This window comes from Bufo gargarizans, chromosome 4 (genome assembly GCF_014858855.1).
Source record: "Bufo gargarizans isolate SCDJY-AF-19 chromosome 4, ASM1485885v1, whole genome shotgun sequence".
NCBI lineage: Eukaryota > Metazoa > Chordata > Amphibia > Anura > Bufonidae > Bufo > Bufo gargarizans.
In genome coordinates, this window is record NC_058083.1 from 286444109 (window position 1) to 286465515 (window position 21407).

General features: G+C 44.7%; 1 protein-coding gene across 1 annotated transcript in view; it reads right to left on the reverse strand.

The window, feature by feature from the left end:
• Positions 1-7560: 7560 nt before the first annotated feature.
• SEC63 (SEC63 homolog, protein translocation regulator) overlaps positions 7561-21407 on the reverse strand; it is a 55565-nt gene continuing 41718 nt past the window's right edge. Inside the window, exons 19-21 of the mRNA XM_044290086.1 lie at positions 21015-21113; positions 20321-20425; positions 7561-9092 (exon numbers count right to left, since the gene is read on the reverse strand). Of these exons, the coding sequence (XP_044146021.1) occupies positions 8952-9092; positions 20321-20425; positions 21015-21113 (345 nt within the window). The 3' untranslated portion in view covers positions 7561-8951. The remainder of the gene's footprint in view (positions 9093-20320; positions 20426-21014; positions 21114-21407) is intronic.

Here is a 21407-nt window from a genome sequence, read left to right on the forward strand (position 1 = left end):
TGCCATCTAACCTGCCACCATACCTGGTGCCAGAAACTGCACTTAGTTCTTAATACTGCTGGATGTGCCACAAGTTATATTCTGCAATAAGTAAAGAGAGACTGTTATACATTCAGTTCTGGTCTGACGCTCCAATCTACACCATCACTTCACCGAACCCCAGGGACTGACTGCCTGAGGGAGTACACTGTGACAACACCTCATCAGGGCCACTACCACTCCCTCTGCTTCAGCTCCTCAGGGGCTCGCTGCACATCTTCTGTGTGGAAGTGTGATTTCCTGGACTGGACACTTCTTCTGTGACAGCTTTGTAATAATTTATAATGCTGAGTGATTCTTCCCGACTTCCACTGTAATGATTTGTACTCACATAATGCAGTCAGTACAAATCATTACACCAGAGTCCAGGCAGACACACAGCATTATAAATCATTATAATGCTGTGTGGTCCTGTCACAGGAGCAGAGTCCACTATGCAAAATCACACTCCCACATGGAGCATGTTTTATGCAAGGCCCCATGCACGCGACCGTACATCTGTATGTCCGTTCCACAAAAAGAAAGACTACGTCTGCAAAATGTGGACCATGGACAAAGTCAAAACAATAGGTCTGCAAATAAAACACAGACAGCACACAGACCGCATCTATATTTTGCGGATCTGCGATTTGTGGACAGCAAAATGGATACTGTTGTGTGCATGGGGCCTAAGGGTAATGTCCTACAATGGATGGCCTTGCAAGCGCCCTGCAGCTGTGGTGTAGACAAAAGCCAGAGGTTCATGTGGTCTGCAAATTAATTGTTTACTTGGGGCCGATAGTTAATGGCCACATGGTTTTAGGCAAGCCAATGTTACATCCTTTACCCTGTCTCTTCGGGGTGTATTTTCTTTAAAGGGAACCTGTCACCGGGATTTTGTGTATAGAGCTGAGGACATGGGTTGCTAGATGGCCGCTAGCACATCCGCAATACCCAGTCCCCATAGCTCTGTGTGCTTTTATTGTGTAAAAAAAACGATTTTATACATATGCAAATTAACCTGGGACGAGTCCTGTCCCTGACTCATCTCACGTACAGGACTCATCTCAGGGTAATTTGCATATGTATCAAATCGTTTTTTTTAACACACTAAAAGCACACAGAGCTATGGGGACTGGATATTGCGGATGTGCTAGCGGCCATCTAGCAACCCATGTCCTCAGCTCTATACACAAAATCCCGGTGACAGGTTCCCTTTAAGGTTAACTTTATAAACCCCTTCCCGACCGCAATCTGTATATATACGTGATAGCTGCACATACCCCGTGCAGTACCACGTATATATACGTTCTGGCAGCTCTTTAACCGCCTCCGGACCGCCTAACGCAGATGTGCGGTCCGGAGGCGGCAGCCCTGCGCACGACGACGCATATACGAGTCATCTCGCGAGGGCCGGGATTTCCTGTGAACGCGCGCACACAGGCGCGCGCGCTCACAGGAACGGAAGGTAAGCGAGTGGATCTACAGCCTGCCAGCGGCGATCGCTCGCTGGCAGGCTGGAGATCCGAATTTTTTAACCCCTAACAGGTATATTAGACGCTGTTTTCATAACAGCGTCTAATATACCTCCTACCTGGTCCTCTGGTGGTCCCTTTTGTTAGGATCGACCACCAGAGGACTCAGGTAGGTCAGTAAAGTCGCACCAAACACTACACTACACCCCCCCCCCCGTCACTTATTAACCCCTTATAAACCCCTGATCACCCCATATAAACTCCCTGATCACCCCCCTGTCATTGATCACCCCCCTGTCAGGCTCCGTTCAGACGTCCGTATGATTTTTACGGATCCACGGATACATGGATCGGATCCGCAAAAAGCATACGGACGTCTGAATGGAGCCTTTCAGGGGGGTGATCAATGACAGGCGGGTGATCACCCATATACACTCCCTGATCACCCCCTGTCATTGATCACCCCCTGTAAGGCTCCATTCAGACGTCCGCATGATTTTTACAGATCCATAGATACATGGATCGGATCCGCAAAACACATGCGGACGTCTGAATGGAGCCTTACAGGGGGGTGATCAATGACAGGCGGGTGATCACCCATATACACTCCCTGATCACCCCCCTGTCATTGATCACCCCCCTGTAAGGCTCCATTCAGACGTCCGCATGTGTTTTGTGGATCCGATCCATGTATCCATGGATCCGTAAAAATCATGCGGACGTCTGAATGGAGCCTTACAGGGGGGGGGTGATCAGTGACAGGGGGGTGATCACCCTGATCACCCCCTGTCATTGATAACCCCCCTGTAAGGCTCCATTCAGACGTCCGAATTTGTTTTGTGGATCCGATCCATGTATCCCTAAAAATCATGCGGACGTCTGAATGGAGCCTTACAGGGGGGGTGATCAGTGACAGGGGGGTGATCACCCTCTGTCATTGATAACCCCCCTGTAAGGCTCCATTCAGACGTCCGCATGTGTTTTGTGGATCCGATCCATGTATCCATGTATCCGTAAAAATCATGCGGACGTCTGAATGGAGCCTTACAGGGGGGGTGATCAGTGACAGGGGGGGTGATCACCCTGATCACCCCCTGTCATTGATAACCCCCCTGTAAGGCTCCATTCAGACGTCCGCATGTGTTTTGCGGATCCGATCCATGTATCCATGGATCCGTAAAAATCATGCGGACGTCTGAATGGAGCCTTACAGGGGGGGTGATCAGTGACAGGGGGGTGATCACCCTGATCACCCCCTGTCATTGATAACCCCCCTGTAAGGCTCCATTCAGACGTCCGCATGTGTTTTGCGCATCCGATCCATGGATCCGTAAAAATTATACGGACGTCTGAATGGAGCCTTACAGGGGGTGATCAATGACAGGGGGGTGATCAGGGAGTCTATATGGGTGATCACCCCCCTGTCATTGATCACCCCCCTGTAAGGCTCCATTCAGACATTTTTTTTGGCACAAGTTAGCGGAAATTTTTTGTTTGTTTTTGTTTTTTCTTACAAAGTCTCATATTCTACTAACTTGTGTCAAAAAATAAAATCTCACATGAACTCACCATACCCCTCACGGAATCCAAATGCGTAAACATTTTTAGACATTTATATTCCAGACTTCTTCTCACGCTTTAGGGCCCCTAAAAAGCCAGGGCAGTATAAATACCCCACATGTGACCCCATTTCGGAAAGAAGACACCCCAAGGTATTCCGTGAGGGGCATATTGAGTCCATGAAAGATTGAAATTTTTGTCCTAAGTTAGCGGAAAGTGAGACTGTGAGAAAAAAACAAAAAAAAAAAAAAATCAATATCCGCTAACTTATGCAAAAAAAAAAAATAATTCTAGGAACTCGCCATGCCCCTCATTGAATACCCTGGGGTGTCTTCTTTCCAAAGTGGGGTCACATGTGGGGTATTTATACTGCCCTGGCTTTTTAGGGGCCCGAAAGTGTGAGAAGAAGTCTGGGATCCAAATGTCTAAAAATGCCCTCCTAAAAGGAATTTGGGCCCCTTTGCGCATCTAGGCTGCAAAAAAGTGTCACACATCTGGTATCGCCGTACTCAGGAGAAGTTGGGGAATGTGTTTTGGGGTGTCATTTTACATATACCCATTCTGGGTGAGAGAAATATCTTGGCAAAAGACAACTTTTCCCATTTTTTTATACAAAGTTGGCATTTGACCAAGATATTTTTCTCACCCAGCATGGGTATATGTAAAATGACACCCCAAAACACATTCCCCAACTTCTCCTGAGTACGGCGATACCAGATGTGTGACACTTTTTTGCAGCCAAGGTGGGCAAAGGGGCACATATTCCAAAGTGCACCTTTCGGATTTCACCGGTCATTTTTTACACATTTCGATTGCAAAGTTCTTCTCACACATTTGGGCCCCTAAATTGCCAGGGCAGTGTAACTACCCCACAAGTGACCCCATTTTGGAAAGAAGACACCCCAAGGTATTCCGTGAGGGGCATGGCGAGTTCCTAGAATTTTTTATTTTTTGTCACAAGTTAGTGGAATATGAGACTTTGTAAGAAAAAAATAAAAATAAAAAATCATCATCATTTTCCACTAACTTGTGACAAAAAATAAAAAGTTCTATGAACTCACTATGCCCATCAGCGAATACCTTAGGGTGTCTACTTTCCGAAATGGGGTCATTTGTGGGGGTTTTCTACTGTTTGGGCATTGTAGAAACTCAGGAATCATGACAGGTGCTCAGAAAGTCAGAGCTGCTTCAAAAAGCGGAAATTCACATTTTTGTACCATAGTTTGTAAACGCTATAACTTTTACCCAAACCATTTTTTTTTTTGCCCAAACATTTTTTTTTTTTATCAAAGACATGTAGAACTATAAATTTAGCGAAAAATTTATATATGGATGTCGTTTTTTTTGCAAAATTTTACAGCTGAAAGTGAAAAATGTCATTTTTTTGCAAAAAAATCGTTACATTTCGATTAATAACAAAAAAAGTAAAAATGTCAGCAGCAATAAAATACCACCAAATGAAAGCTCTATTAGTGAGAAGAAAAGGAGGTAAAATTCATTTGGGTGGTAAGTTGCATGACCGAGCGATAAACGGTGAAAGGAGTGTAGTGCCGAAGTGTAAAAAGTGGCCTGGTCATTAAGGGGGTTTCAGCTAGCGGGGCTGAAGTGGTTAATCCAAGTGCTGCAAAACGCTTAGATTAAAGCTTCTGTACCCCTGCCCTGTATGCTGTCACGGACAGTATACAGTGCAGTAATGCCGGCAAGGGACCAATCAGAGTGGCCCCTTGCCGGCAATCGATCCGATTGGTTAGTCTGACCGATTGGTTAGACTAACCAATCGGATTGCGGCAGTGTTAAAATGCCGGTTTCATGCTCTGATCTGCGCTCTGCAGATCAGAGCATGAAATCAGGTAATGTGTCCTCGTAATACACCCCCCCCCCCCCATCTGTGCCCCAGATCTGTTGCTGTGTGCGATGGCGGGGGCTCCATTACTGAGCAGAGGGTGTCAGCGGTTGCGGCATCCATGGAGTTAACAGAGGGAGGGAGCTCCCTCTCTCAACCATCGGGGCTGCAGTGCTGTGATTGCAGCACCCGATGGTTGCCATGGAAAGGTGTCCAGTGCTGCCACCTACAGGCAATCTGGAAGTATTATACTTTGGAATGCAAGAGCATTGCAAAGTATAGTACAACTATCAGCCTCACTGGATCTTCAAGATCCAAGAGGGAACTGATAAAAAAAAATATGAAAATAATAAAATTAAAAATAAATAAATATGTAAATTAAAAAAAGAAATTGCCTTTTCCTATAAAAAAAATAATACACACATATTAGGTGTCAGCGCGTCCGTAAAGACCGTCTCTATAAATCTATCACATGATAGACCCCGTCCGATAAACACCAAAAAAATAAAATAAAAAAAACAGTGCCAAAAAAGCTATTTTTGTCACCTTACATCACAAAAAGTGCAACAGCAAGTGATCAAAAAATCTTATGACCCCCAAAATAGTACCAAACAGTCACCTCGTCCCTCAAAAAATGATACCCTATTTAAGACAATCACCCAAAAAATAAAAAAAGCTATGGCTTTCAGACTAGGGAGACACTAAAACATCTTTTTTTGGTTTCAGAAATGCTATTATTGTGTAAAACTTAAATAAGAAAAAGTATACATATTAGGTATTGCCACGTCCGTAACAATCTTTTCTATAAAACTATCACATGACCTAACTCCTCAGATGAACGCTGTAAAAATAAATAAATGAAAACTGTTCCAAAACAGACAATTTTTGGGTCACCTTGCCCCATAAAGTGTAATAATGAATGATTAAAAAATCCTATGTACCCAAAAATGGTACCAATAAAAACCTCAACTCTTTCTGCAAAAAACAAGCCCCTGCACAAGACGATCGGCAGAAAATTAAAAAAACATATGGCGTTCAGAAAACCAATCCAGCACAATCTGCCTTCCAAAAACCGTATGGCATTCCGTTCCTTCTGCGCCCTGCCGTGTGCCCGTACAGCAGTTTACGACCACATGTGGGGTGTTTATGTAAACCGCGGAATCAGGGTAATAAATATTGAGTTTTGTTTGGCTGTTAACTCTCAATGTGTTAAAGAAAAAAAAATTATAAAATGGAAAATCTGCTAAAAAAGTGCAATTTAGAAATTTCATCTCCATTTTCCTTTAATTCTTGTGGAACGCCTAAAGGGGTAACAAAGTTTGTAAAATCAGTTTTGAGTAACTTGAGGGGTGTAGTTTCTACAATGGGGTCATTTATGGGGGTTTCCACTATGTAAGCCCCACAAAGTGACTTCAGACCTGAACTGGTCCTTAAAAAGTGCGTTTTGGAAATTTTCTTAAAAATTGTAAGAATTGCTTCTAAACTTCTAAGCCTTCTAACGTCCTAAAAAAATAAAATGACATTTCCAAAATGATGCCAACATAAAGTAGACATATGGGGAATGTTAAGTAATAAATATTTTATTAGGTATCACTTTCTGTTTTAGAAGCAGAGAAATTTAAATTTGGAAAATTGTGAATTTTTCCAAATTTTTGGTAAATTTGGGATTTTTTCATAAATAAAGGTCAAATATATTGACTCAAATATATGACTATCATGAAGTACAATGTGTCACGAGAAAACAATCTCAGAATGGCGTGGATAAGTAAAAGTGTTCCAAAGCTATTACCACATAAAGTGACGCATGTCAGATTTGTAAATTTTGACCTGGACACTGGGGCATCAATGACCCTTGGTCATGAAAGGGTTAAACATCATCACCTAGAGAAAGGCAGCCATTTTAATCACCTAGAGACAAGCAGCTATTTTTATTTTTTTTACAAGTACATACATGCAAACACAGTGAAGTAGTTGTTGTGTCGACCCAGTATATGCATAAAAAGTTGCCAACGGTCCCAAATTTGATGGGATTGTCCTGAATTTTTAGAGGCAATCTGGCAAATATGGCTTGTCATGGTACAAAAATGAGTTACATAAACCAGAAGAGGGTGCTATCAGCTGTGTGTGTGTGCCTGCGTGTCAATGCCTAGAATTTGCGAACAGAAATGTTGGTAAGTATGTGTATATCATCTACCCTGTCGTATACTGAATGCTGGGGGTCACATGACTGATACCATGTTTAGTCGTATGTATACTATTCTATTTTATTCTGCAGATAGGGGGTCAACTGCACTGATATAAGAAAGTTATGTGAGCAAAATGTGAAATACATGGATATTACAAAATCGTATAATTTCTTATTCTATAAAATACATTTAAAAAAATTGCCGTAATCTCCACCACATCTGGTTCTATCCTGAAGGTGCTAATACACGTGACCAGATTTACTGCTAATCGCAGGGCAGAACCTGTAAATGTCATTGTTTCAAGTTTTCAGTACAGGTGCAACACATCGATTAGCAGTAACCCCCATGCAGTACCTGTGGCTCGGCCGCAAATGTGTAACAGCGGCTTTATCATTTTCATAGATGAGTCACTTTCATTGGTGTTTGCTTGTATGTTTTTTTTCTTTTTGACCAACTAAGACACAGAGTGACATGCAAATACCATTTAACCTCTGAATTTTATTTGCAACTATTGCATTACAAAGTTTTTTCAATGTCAGTTTTCATTTAAAGAACAACCCGTTTTCAGAAACATGGCAAATTTTTGTTTCAACCAATTGGCCACATAAATTGGAGAAATGGGTAAAAAGTGCAGGAAAGTGATTTGCCACACATTCCATATCAGTATTACACAAACCATAAAAACCCCCTGCCATAACATCCTCACCATTCTGCAATAATAGCTGAGAAATCCCCATTTCTTTAGTATGAAAGATCCACCTGGGAGAAACAGGTATATATTATACAGGACCACTGACTATGTGAAATGGTATTTACAGTATAATAGCAAATATTCAGAAAATTACCATTTTTCTCCACCATTATTTGTGGGGGGCAGGAGTGGGTGGAAGTACACATTACAAATGCAAAACAGTCATCAATGGTGTACTAGTTTACTGAGCGTTACACAGGTATGTGCATGTAGCCCCCATTTTCATTCTCAACTTTGCAAAAATCCAAGTGAGCCTAGACAAAAATGACTGCACAGATATTGCAGAGTGGAGCTTGGCACTGGTCTGAAGACTATAGCTAGCTGGTAGGTTTTTGTCTTAGTATAGTCACGGAGCACATCACTACTTATCCTGACAGACTTTTCGGAAGTGACTTCATAGTCTCTGAAATGTATTTTTACACAAACAAAAAAAAAACAAACAAAAAAAAGGCATCTTTGCATTAAAACCACACACATACTACTGCAACTTGTGGTCCCAAGATTTACAGAGCCATTCCTTTACCAAACCCATGATTGCATTGACAGGCTAGTGGTAATATATAACATTACGTAATAGAAAGGAGGGAAGATTTGTATTTTATAGAGCATTGTATTATATATTAGTACCCTTGTAAAATTACATTTTGGAGGAATGTTTCAACTAAAAAGCTGAAGTAAAACCAGATGATACAACATTGAATAATATGTGGAAGTCAGTTAAAGGAAGGAACATTGTATAACATATTAATGAAAGTCCTGGGTGAGTGTGGTAGACATTGTAGTACAAGAGAGAAGTCTCTAGCTGGCGATGATGAGCACTTTGTGAATTGAAGAGATAATTGTTTTAATAAAAAATCTTTATTTTATTTTTGATGAAGGAAATGCTTCACTCTGCACCAGTTGGCTTTAGTAAATCACTAGGCCTATGCACATAGCAAAGGCTTGTGTGACCTTCAAGCCAATCACAAAACACTCAGGATTCTGAAGAGTAACTTAAAAAAACAAAAAAACTTCCTCAAAAAACTTCTACATTGTCGCTCTGGCAAATGGAATAGCTCCGATATCAGATAGACAACCATGTGCAAATCTTTTAAGTCTGTTTAGTTATTTAATTTAACTTAATCATCTTCTTCGTCTTCCTCCTCCTCGTCATAGCTTTCTTCAAAGCCCTCACTGTCTCCTTGGTCATCGTCACCCTCTATGGTGGTATCCCATTGTGGGTGGTTTTCAGGTATAGGTTTAGCTTCATGAACTTCCAGCTAGGAAAGAAAATGAAAAAGGCGGCATTTTTACCATAAGTATTTTAGATTGAGTGGGTAGCCGTGTATGCAATACCTTAAGTTCTAAAATCCAATAGCAGACACAGTTTGATTCCCGGAGTTGTAACCTGTCTATAGCATTCCAAAGCACCGTGAATTATTTATTATGCCTCAGTGGGTTCAAAATATCCATCCCAATGACTTGGATGCTACTAGAGCTTTATCTTATACTACACATGGCATGGAGCCCCCTATCAAATGTGCTTAGGGCCAAACATACTGTTCGCCCACAGACATTAGAGGAAAGTCTGCTGAACTGGAGGGCTTTAGTTAGACTGGCCAACTTTCTTTGTGTATGGCCCACCAGATTCTCCTCCAATGGCAGATGTCAAGGGAAAGATTGTTTTGCATGTTTCAAGGTGGCCAATATTTTTTTCTGTGGGAGATAAGCTGCTACTAGATGGGCCTGGCAGCATCTTATTCTTTTGTCCCCAATTAAAAACACAAGTGTGCATACAGTGCATTTGGAAAGTCTTCATGCCCCTTCACATTTTTCTAAATTTGTTATATTGCAGCTTTGTGCTAAAATAAAATAAAAAACTAAAAAAAAAAAAAAAAAAAAAAAAAAAAAAAAAAGTTTTCTTCCATCAATCTGTACCCATAAAGAGAAAGTGAAAAGAGAATTTTAGAAATGTTTGCAAATGTATTAAAAAGGAAAAATAAAATTTTGCATGGACATAAGTATTAAGACTAGGGATGAGCGAACTCGAACTGTATAGTTCGGGTTCGTACCGAATTTTGGGGTGTCCGTGACACGGACCCGAACCCGGACATTTTTGTAAAAGTCCGGGTTCGGGTTCGGTGTTCGTCGCTTTCTTCGCGCTTTTGTGACGCTTTCTTGGCGCTTTTTGAAAGGCTGCAAAGCAGCCAATCAACAAGCGTCATACTACTTGCCCCAAGAGGCCATCACAGCCATGCCTACTATTGGCATGGCTGTGATTGGCCAGAGCACCATGTGACCCAGCCTCTATTTAAGCTGGAGTCACATAGCGCCGCCCGTCACTCTGCTCTGATTAGCGTAGGGAGAGGTTGCGGCTGCGACAGTAGGGCGAGATTAGGCAGATTAACTCCTCCAAAGGACTTGATTAACTGATCGATCTGCAGCTGTGGATCATTGAGCTGCTGATCCTCAATTGCTCACTGTTTTTAGGCTGCACAGACCGTTTGTCAGTCTCATTTTTCTGGGGTGATCGGCGGACATTTTGTGTCTTGTGGTGCGCCAGCACAAGCTGCGACCAAGTGCATTTAACCCTCAATGGTGTGGTTGTTTTTTGGCTAAAGCCTACATCAGGGTGAAGCTGTCACACCAAGTGCATTTAACCAGCAATAGTCTGTTCATTTTTTGGCCATATCCCAGTCTAATTCTGTCACTAAATCCATACCGGTCACCCAGCGCCTAAATACTAGGCCTCAAATTTATATCCAGCTAAATCTGTCCCTAGTGCTGTAGCTGGGCGAGTTATTTAGTGTCCGTTCAAGCACATTTCTTGTTCTGGGTTGAAATACAATTCCCAATTTAGCAATTTCATAATTTAGTGGTTCCTGCTATATCAGAGCTATTTGAAATCTATCCCAAAAAGGGTATATAATATTGAAGGTGCACATTGGGTCATTCAGAATAACTTCACACACACCCGCTACTGTGTATTTCCAAGTCTAATTCTGTCACTAAACCCATACCTGTCACCCAGCGCCTAAATACTAGGCCTCAAATTTAAATCCCTCTAAATCTCTCGTTACCCACCGCTGTACTGTTGTTGCTGGGCAAGATATTTAGTGTCCGTCAAAGCACATTTTTTGTTCTGGGTTGAAGTACAATTCCCAATTTAGCAATTTCATAATTTAGTGGTTTCTGCTATATCAGAGCTATTTGAAATCTATCCCTAAAAGGGTATATAATATTGAAGGTGCACATAGGGTCATTCAGAATAACTTCACACACACGCTTCTGTGCATTTCCAAGTCTAATTCTGTCACTAAATCCATACCGGTGACCCAGCGCCTAAATACTAGGCCTCAAATTTAAATCCCTCTAAATCTCTCGTTACCCACCACTGTACTGTTGTTGCTGGGCAAGATATTTAGTGTCCGTCAAAGCACATTTTTTGTTCTGGGTTGAAGTACAATTCCCAATTTAGCAATTTCATAATTTAGTGGTTTCTGCTATATCAGAGCTATTTGAAATCTATCCCAAAAAGGGTATATAATATTGAAGGTGCACATTGGGTCATTCAGAATAACTTCACACACACCCGCTACTGTGTATTTCCAAGTCTAATTCTGTCACTAAACCCATACCTGTCACCCAGCGCCTAAATACTAGGCCTCAAATTTAAATCCCTCTAAATCTCTCGTTACCGCTGTACTGTTGTAGCTGGGAAAGTTATTTAGTGCCCGTCAAAGCACATTTTTTGTTCTGGGTTGAAGTACAATTCCCAATTTAGCAATTTCATAATTTAGTGGTTCCTGCTATATCAGAGCTATTTGAAATCTATCCCAAAAAGGGTATATAATATTCAAGGTGCACATTGGGTCATTCAGAATAACTTCACACACACGCTTCTGTGCATTTCCAAGTCTAATTCTGTCACTAAATCCATACCGGTCACCCAGCGCCTAAATACTAGGCCTCAAATTTATATCCCGCTGAATTTGAATACAATACATTGGGCCAAATAATATATTTGTTGTTGTGGTGAACCATAACAATGAGAAAAACATCTAGTAAGGGACGCGGACGTGGACATGGTCGTGGTGGTGTTAGTGGACCCTCTGGTGCTGGGAGAGGACGTGGCCGTTCTGCCACATCCACACGTCCTAGTGTACCAACTACCTCAGGTCCCAGTAGCCGCCAGAATTTACAGCGATATATGGTGGGGCCCAATGCCGTTCTAAGGATGGTAAGGCCTGAGCAGGTACAGGCATTAGTCAATTGGGTGGCCGACAGTGGATCCAGCACGTTCACATTATCTCCCACCCAGTCTTCTGCAGAAAGCGCACAGATGGCGCCTGAAAACCAACCCCATCAGTCTGTCACATCACCCCCATGCATACCAGGGAAACTGTCTCAGCCTCAAGTTATGCAGCAGTCTCTTATGCTGTTTGAAGACTCCGCTGGCAGGGTTTCCCAAGGGCATCCACCTAGCCCTTCCCCAGCGGTGAAAGACATAGAATGCACTGACGCACAACCACTTATGTTTCCTGATGATGAGGACATGGGAATACCACCTCAGCATGTCTCTGATGATGACGAAACACAGGTGCCAACTGCTGCGTCTTTCTGCAGTGTGCAGACTGAACAGGAGGTCAGGGATCAAGACTGGGTGGAAGACGATGCAGGGGACGATGAGGTCCTAGACCCCACATGGAATGAAGGTCGTGCCACTGACTTTCACAGTTCGGAGGAAGAGGCAGTGGTGAGACCGAGCCAACAGCGTAGCAAAAGAGGGAGCAGTGGGCAAAAGCAGAACACCCGCCGCCAAGAGACTCCGCCTGCTACTGACCGCCGCCATCTGGGACCGAGCACCCCAAAGGCAGCTTCAAGGAGTTCCCTGGCATGGCACTTCTTCAAACAATGTGCTGACGACAAGACCCGAGTGGTTTGCACGCTGTGCCATCAGAGCCTGAAGCGAGGCATTAACGTTCTGAACCTGAGCACAACCTGCATGACCAGGCACCTGCATGCAAAGCATGAACTGCAGTGGAGTAAACACCTTAAAACCAAGGAAGTCACTCAGGCTCCCCCTGCTACCTCTTCTGCTGCTGCCGCCTCGGCCTATTCTGCTGCTGCCGCCTCGGCCTCTTCCTCCGCCTCTGGAGGAACGTTGGCACCTGCCGCCCAGCAAACAGGGGATGTACCACCAACACCACCACCACCACCTCCGTCACCAAGCGTCTCAACCATGTCACACGCCAGCGTTCAGCTCTCCATCTCACAAACATTTGATAGAAAGCGTAAATTCCCACCTAGCCACCCTCGATCCCTGGCCCTGAATGCCAGCATTTCTAAACTACTGGCCTATGAAATGCTGTCATTTAGGCTGGTGGACACAGACAGCTTCAAACAGCTCATGTCGCTTGCTGTCCCACAGTATGTTGTTCCCAGCCGGCACTACTTCTCCAAGAGAGCCGTGCCTTCCCTGCACAACCAAGTATCCGATAAAATCAAGTGTGCACTGCGCAACGCCATCTGTAGCAAGGTCCACCTAACCACAGATACGTGGACCAGTAAGCACGGCCAGGGACGCTATATCTCCCTAACTGCACACTGGGTAAATGTAGTGGCAGCTGGGCCCCAGGCGGAGAGCTGTTTGGCGCACGTCCTGCCGCCGCCAAGGATCGCAGGGCAACATTCTTTGCCTCCTGTTGCCACCTCCTCCTTCTCGGCTTCCTCCTCCTCTTCTTCCACCTGCTCATCCAGTCAGCCACACACCTTCACCACCAACTTCAGCACAGCCCGGGGTAAACGTCAGCAGGCCATTCTGAAACTCATATGTTTGGGGGACAGGCCCCACACCGCACAGGAGTTGTGGCGGGGTATTGAACAACAGACCGACGAGTGGTTGCTGCCGGTGAGCCTCAAGCCCGGCCTGGTGGTGTGTGATAATGGGCGAAATCTCGTTGCAGCTCTGGGACTAGCCAATTTGACGCACATCCCTTGCTTGGCGCATGTGCTGAATTTGGTGGTGCAGAAGTTCATTCACAACTACCCCGACATGTCAGAGCTGCTGCATAAAGTGCGGGCCGTCTGTTCGCGCTTCCGGCGTTCACATCCTGCCGCTGCTCGCCTGTCTGCGCTACAGCGTAACTTCGGCCTTCCCGCTCACCGCCTCATATGCGACGTGCCCACCAGGTGGAACTCCACCTTGCACATGCTGGACAGACTGTGCGAGCAGCAGCAGGCCATAGTGGAGTTTCAGCTGCAGCACGCACGGGTCAGTCGCACTACAGAACAGCACCACTTCACCACCAATGACTGGGCCTCCATGCGAGACCTGTGTGCCCTGTTGCGCTGTTTCGAGTACTCCACCAACATGGCCAGTGGCGATGACACCGTTATCAGCGTTACAATACCACTTCTATGTCTCCTTGAGAAAACACTTAGGGCGATGATGGAACAGGAGGTGGCCCAGGAGGAGGAGGAGGAGGATGAGGAAGAGGGGTCATTTTTAGCACTTTCAGGCCAGTCTCTTCGAAGTGACTCAGAGGGAGGTTTTTTGCAACAGCAGAGGCCAGGTACAAATGTGGCCAGCCAGGGCCCACTACTGGAGGACGAGGAGGACGAGGATGAGGAGGAGGTGGAGGAGGATGAGGATGAAGCATGGTCACAGCGGGGTGGCACCCAACGCAGCTCGGGTCCATCACTGGTGCGTGGCTGGGGGGAAAGGCAGGACGATGACGATACGCCTCCCACAGAGGACAGCTTGTCCTTACCCCTGGGCAGCCTGGCACACATGAGCGACTACATGCTGCAGTGCCTGCGCAACGACAGCAGAGTTGCCCACATTTTAACCTGTGCGGACTACTGGGTTGCCACCCTGCTGGATCCACGCTACAAAGACAATGTGCCCACCTTACTTCCTGCACTGGAGCGTGATAGGAAGATGCGCGAGTACAAGCGCACGTTGGTAGACGCGCTACTGAGAGCATTCCCAAATGTCACAGGGGAACAAGTGGAAGCCCAAGGCCAAGGCAGAGGAGGAGCAAGAGGTCGCCAAGGCAGCTGTGTCACGGCCAGCTCCTCTGAGGGCAGGGTTAGCATGGCAGAGATGTGGAAAACTTTTGTCAACACGCCACAGCTAACTGCACCACCACCTGATACGCAACGTGTTAGCAGGAGGCAACATTTCACTAACATGGTGGAACAGTACGTGTGCACACCCCTCCACGTACTGACTGATGGTTCGGCCCCATTCAACTTCTGGGTCTCTAAATTGTCCACGTGGCCAGAGCTAGCCTTTTATGCCTTGGAGGTGCTGGCCTGCCCGGCAGCCAGCGTTTTGTCTGAACGTGTATTCAGCACGGCAGGGGGCGTCATTACATACAAACGCAGCCGCCTGTCTACAGCCAATGTGGACAAGCTGACGTTCATAAAAATGAACCAGGCATGGATCCCACAGGACCTGTCCGTCCCTTGTCCAGATTAGACATTAACTACCTCCCCATAACCATATATTATTGGACTCCAGGGCACTTCCTCATTCAATCCTATTTTTATTTTCATTTTACCATTATATTGCGATGCTACCCAAAGTTGAATGAACCTCTCCTCTGCCTGTGTGCTAGGCCTAAATATATGCCAATGGACTGTTGCAGTGGTGGCTGACATGAAGCCTGATTCTCTGCTATGACATGCAGACTAATTCTCTGCTGACATGAAGCCAGATTGTCTGTTACGGGACCTCTCTCCTCTGCCTGGGTGCTGGGCCTAAATTTATGACAATGGACTGTTGCAGTGGTGGCTGACGTGAAGCCTGATTCTCTGCTATGACATGCAGACTGATTCTCTGCTGACATGAAGCCAGATCGTCTGTTACGGGACCTCTCTGCTCTGCCTGTGTGCTAGGCCTAAATATATGCCAATGGACTGTTGCAGTGGTGGGTGACGTGAAGCCTCATTCTCTGCTATGACATGCAGACTGATTCTCTGCTGACATGAAGCCAGATTGTCTGTTACGGGACCTCTCTGCTCTGCCTGTGTGCTAGGCCTAAATATATGCCAATGGACTGTTGCAGTGGTGGGTGACGTGAAGCCTGATTCTCTGCTATGACATGCAGACTGATTCTCTGCTGACATGAAGCCAGATCGTCTGTTACGGGACCTCTCTGCTCTGCCTGTGTGCTAGGCCTAAATATATGCCAATGGACTGTTGCAGTGGTGGGTGACGTGAAGCCTCATTCTCTGCTATGACATGCAGACTGATTCTCTGCTGACATGAAGCCAGATTGTCTGTTACGGGACCTCTCTGCTCTGCCTGTGTGCTAGGCCTAAATATATGCCAATGGACTGTTGCAGTGGTGGGTGACGTGAAGCCTCATTCTCTGCTATGACATGCAGACTGATTCTCTGCTGTCATGAAGCCAGATTGTCTGTTACGGGACCTCTCTGCTCTGCCTGTGTGCTAGGCCTAAATATATGCCAATGGACTGTTGCAGTGGTGGGTGACGTGAAGCCTCATTCTCTGCTATGACATGCAGACTGATTCTCTGCTGACATGAAGCCAGATTGTCTGTTACGGGACCTCTCTGCTCTGCCTGTGTGCTAGGCCTAAATATATGCCAATGGACTGTTGCAGTGGTGGGTGACGTGAAGCCTCATTCTCTGCTATGACATGCAGACTGATTCTCTGCTGTCATGAAGCCAGATTGTCTGTTACGGGACCTCTCTGCTCTGCCTGTGTGCTAGGCCTAAATATATGCCAATGGACTGTTGCAGTGGTGGGTGACGTGAAGCCTCATTCTCTGCTATGACATGCAGACTAATTCTCTGCTGACATGAAGACAGATTCTCTGTTACGGGACCTCTCTCCTCTGCCTGTGTGTGTGCTGGGCCTAAATATATGCCAATGGACTGTTGCAGTGGTGGCTGACGTGAAGCCTCATTCTCTGCTATGACATGCAGACTGATTCTCTGCTGACATGAAGCCAGATTCTCTGTTACGGGACCTCTCTCCTCTGCCTGTGTGTGTGCTGGGCCTAAATATATGCCAATGGACTGTTGCAGTGGTGGGTGACGTGAAGCCTCATTCTCTGCTATGACATGCAGACTGATTCTCTGCTGACATGAAGCCAGATTGTCTGTTACGGGACCTCTCTGCTCTGCCTGTGTGCTAGGCCTAAATATATGCCAATGGACTGTTGCAGTGGTGGCTGACGTGAAGCCTCATTCTCTGCTATGACATGCAGACTGATTCTCTGCTGACATGAAGCCAGATTGTCTGTTACGGGACCTCTCTGCTCTGCCTGTGTGCTAGGCCTAAATATATGCCAATGGACTGTTGCAGTGGTGGGTGACGTGAAGCCTCATTCTCTGCTATGACATGCAGACTGATTCTCTGCTGACATGAAGCCAGATTCTCTGTTACGGGACCTCTCTCCTCTGCCTGTGTGTGTGCTGGGCCTAAATATATGCCAATGGACTGTTGCAGTGGTGGCTGACGTGAAGCCTGATTCTCTGCTATGACATGCAGACTGATTCTCTGCTGACATGAAGCCAGATTGTCTGTTACGGGACCTCTCTCCTCTGCCTGTGTGTGTGCTGGGCCTAAATATATGCCAATGGACTGTTGCAGTGGTGGCTGACGTGAAGCCTCATTCTCTGCTATGACATGCAGACTAATTCTCTGCTGACATGAAGACAGATTCTCTGTTACGGGACCTCTCTCCTCTGCCTGGGTGCCGGGGCCTAAATATCTGAGAATGGACTGTTCCAGTGGTGGGTGACGGGAAGCCAGATTCTCTGCTATGGAACCTCTCTCCAATTGATTTTGGTTAATTTTTATTTATTTAATTTTTATTTTAATTAATTTCCCTATCCACATTTGTTTGCAGGGGATTTACCTACATGTTGCTGCCTTTTGCAGCCCTCTAGCCCTTTCCTGGGCTGTTTTACAGCCGTTTTAGTGCCGAAAAGTTCGGGTCCCCATTGACTTCAATGGGGTTCGGGTTCGGGACGAAGTTCGGATCGGGTTCGGATCCCGAACCCGAACATTTCCGGGATGTTCGGCCGAACTTCTCGAACCCGAACATCCAGGTGTTCGCTCAACTCTAATTAAGACCCTTTGCTCTGAAACTTGAAATTTAGCTCTGGGTCCTCCTGTTTCTCTTGATCATCTTTAAGATGTTACCACAACTTTACTACAGTTCACCTGTGGTAAATTCAATTGATTGGACAGCTGATAATGCATATCAGAGCAAACACCAAGCCATGAGGAAGAAAGAAAGAAAGAACTGCCTGTAGAGCTCAGAGATAGGATTGTGCAGAGGCACAAACCAGGGAAAGCATACAAATACATTTCTGCTGCAGTGAAAGTGCCCAAGAGCACAGTGGTTTCCATAATAATGGAAGAGGTTTGGAACAACCAGGACTCTTCCAAGAGCTTTCCGCCCCATCAAACTAAGTAATTGGGGGAGAAGGACCTTGGTAAAAAAAAAAAAAAAAAAAAAAGTGACCAAGAACCCAATGGCCATTGTTACCGAGCTACAAAAATCCTGTGTGCAGATGAGAGAGACTTCCAGAAGGTCAACCATCACTATACCACTTTACCAATCTGAGCTTCATGGCAGACTGGTCAGAAAGTAACCTCTCCTCAGTAAAAGACACATGAAAGTTTGCAAAAAAGCACCTAAAGATTATTTGATCGGATAATACAAAGATTTAACTTTTTAGCTTCAATTGTAAGTGTCATGTTTGGAAGAAACCAGGCACTACTTATCACCTGCCCAATACCATTCCTACAATGTAGCATGGTGGTGGCTGCAACATCATGCTGTGGGGGTGTTTTTCAGCTGCTGGGACAGGAAGACTGGTCAGACTTGAGAAAAAGCTGAATGCAGCAAACGTACAGAGATATTCTTACTGAAAGTTAGATCCAGAGTGCTCTGAACCACATAGTGGGCCAAAGGGTTACCTTCCAACAAGACAATGACCCTAAACACACAGCCAAGAAAACACAGATGTAGCTTAGGAACAACTCTGAATGTCCTTGAGTGGCCCAGGCAGAACCCAGACTTGAACCAAATCGAACATCTCTGGAGAGACCTGAAAATGGCTCTCCACTGACTGTCCTTACTAACCTGACAGAGCTTGAGAGGATCTGCAGAAAAGAATGGCAGAAAATCCCCAATTCCAGGTATGGAAACCTTGTGGCAACATACCAAAGACTGGAGGCTGTAATTGCTGCCAAAAGTACTTCAACTAAGTACTGAGTAAAGGGTCTAAATACTTATGTCAATGCAAGATATTAGTTTTTGAAGATTTTGAACATTCTGTTTTCACTTTCTCATTATAGGGTACTGAGTGCAGAATGATGGGGACGATTTTAAACTTTTTATTTTATTTTAGCACAAGGTCACAACTTTAAATGTGAAAAAAAGTGAAAGGGTCTGAAGACTTTCCAAATGCACTGCACATGGAGAAGAGAAGGAAGGAAACTGTTGGCCAACAGCTAAGATGTATGTCCAGGCCTAATTCTGTATCCAGATAGGCTATGACAATTGGCCACTGTACACAACATACAGATAACAGATTTAGCACTAGGGCAAATATGACTTCAGCTGTGGTCTAGTATTGGTAATCAGTAAAATGTATTGTAAACTACAATTCAAGGGCTTTATGACCAATGATTCATATGCTACAAATTTTAGCAGAATTAGTCATTTTTCTTGATGGTCTTTTAAAGGGAATCTGTCACCTGATACCTATGTGGATAATTTAGATTTTTTATTTTATGCAAAATAGTCCCTGGGTGCTATAAGGGCAGTGCTGTTGCACCTAAGGCTCCATTACTTTACATTTCAGGCTACGCTCCCACAATTTGAATGACATACTCACGCCTGGCCCGAAGTCTCGTAGCAGCGTGTTCGCTGCACTCGCAGTACATGCTACATGGAATTCTGCCCGGCAATCTCCAGTCATGTAATGCAGATGCGCTCAACATGTCGTCGTTAGGCTTTAGGGCCAGGCCTGAGTATAGTGTGGGAGGGGGTAATTTACATAAAAGAAAAAGACTTTGGGCTCTTTCACATGAGCATGTCCCTTGCGGGAATCACGTTCCGTGTGAGAGGACAAGAGTGCGGTCTGGGCTACAGAAGTGCACAGCATTATCAATCGTAATGGAATCATAGTGACATAAAGCCGTCAGTATGATTCTCTTACAGAAAGGTCAGGCAGAGGCAAACAGCATTATTTATCATGATAAAGCTGTGCGCTTCTGTAGTCCAGACCGCACACTCTCTCTCTCAATCAGAGCACGATTCCTGCAAGGGACACACTGGTGTGAAAGAGCCCTAACCTCTCCACAATATATGGAAATAGGACCAAGGGCGTTTGCATATGATGACAAGTGCACTCCTCGTATGGCTGACGGATTTATAACAATGTAATTGGTGACAGATTCTCTTTAAGCTGATGGGATCTATATGCACGGTAAAAAGTTAAATGAGCTTACCTTCAATGGTTTAATCTGATCTAAGCCCATATAAGAATCAGACCTTAAGAATACCGTGTATTGATAATTTCCAGGTTTACTTGGTGCTGGAAATTTTAGCTCCACCTTAAAAGCAAAAAGAAATAAATGTATAAGGTAAGTAGGCCAATGAAAGATGGCAAAACAAATTGAGTATCCATTAAAACCATTAATGCATAATATTAAAGGATGATGTCAGCAATAAATTCTAATGATGTAGCTTTTCTTTGCAGTTATTCTTTAACGTGCTATCTCCAGGTTGCATGTTATAGAGCAAGAGAAGCTGAGCAGATTGATGTATAGTTCTGTTGGAAAAGAATCAGTAAAACTTGTCATTTATATCTCTGCTTTTTCTGACTTAATTGTTCATGGGGAAGGTGTTATCAGTGATTCATAGTATACTATGTGTAAGGCCCCTTTCACACGAGTGGATTTTCCGCATGGGTGCGATGCGTGAAGTGAATGCATAGCACCCGCACTGAATCCTTACCCATTCATTTCAATGTGTCTGTGTGCGTCAACATTTTTTTTTTCACGCATCAGTTCTATGTTGCGTGAGAATCGCAGCATGTTCTATATTCTGCGTGTTTCACAGCAGCTGGAGGGCCGAAGGTTGCTGTCCCCTGGCCTAGAATTTAACAACTTGTCTGACCAATATAACCAGCATTGACCTCACCTCCTCTTGATCCCTTAGTGTACACACATGATAGGGCATAGATATTAATGTTTGATCCTTTCTGTCTGCAATGTAAATCCACCACCATTCTTGCTTTTCCTACAAGAGTAAATGCATAGGTAAAAAAAATATTATTATAAACATATTCATTAAATGTAATCTATTGACATTACTGGCCAGCGAATTAGGTTTTAGGATTTTTCAGCTGGATTTAAAATCCAAATAGTAGCATTTCACAGTGGAGTGGAGACCTCGGTTGGATAACTGCACGCGGGTTAGTGTTTTCTGGCCACGTGAACTTCCAGAAATGTGAAAGGTTATCTGGTACCTGGTGGCTGACATTAAATATACTTCAATATGGCTTAAGTTTTGTGGTCAAGACTGAGAAGAATA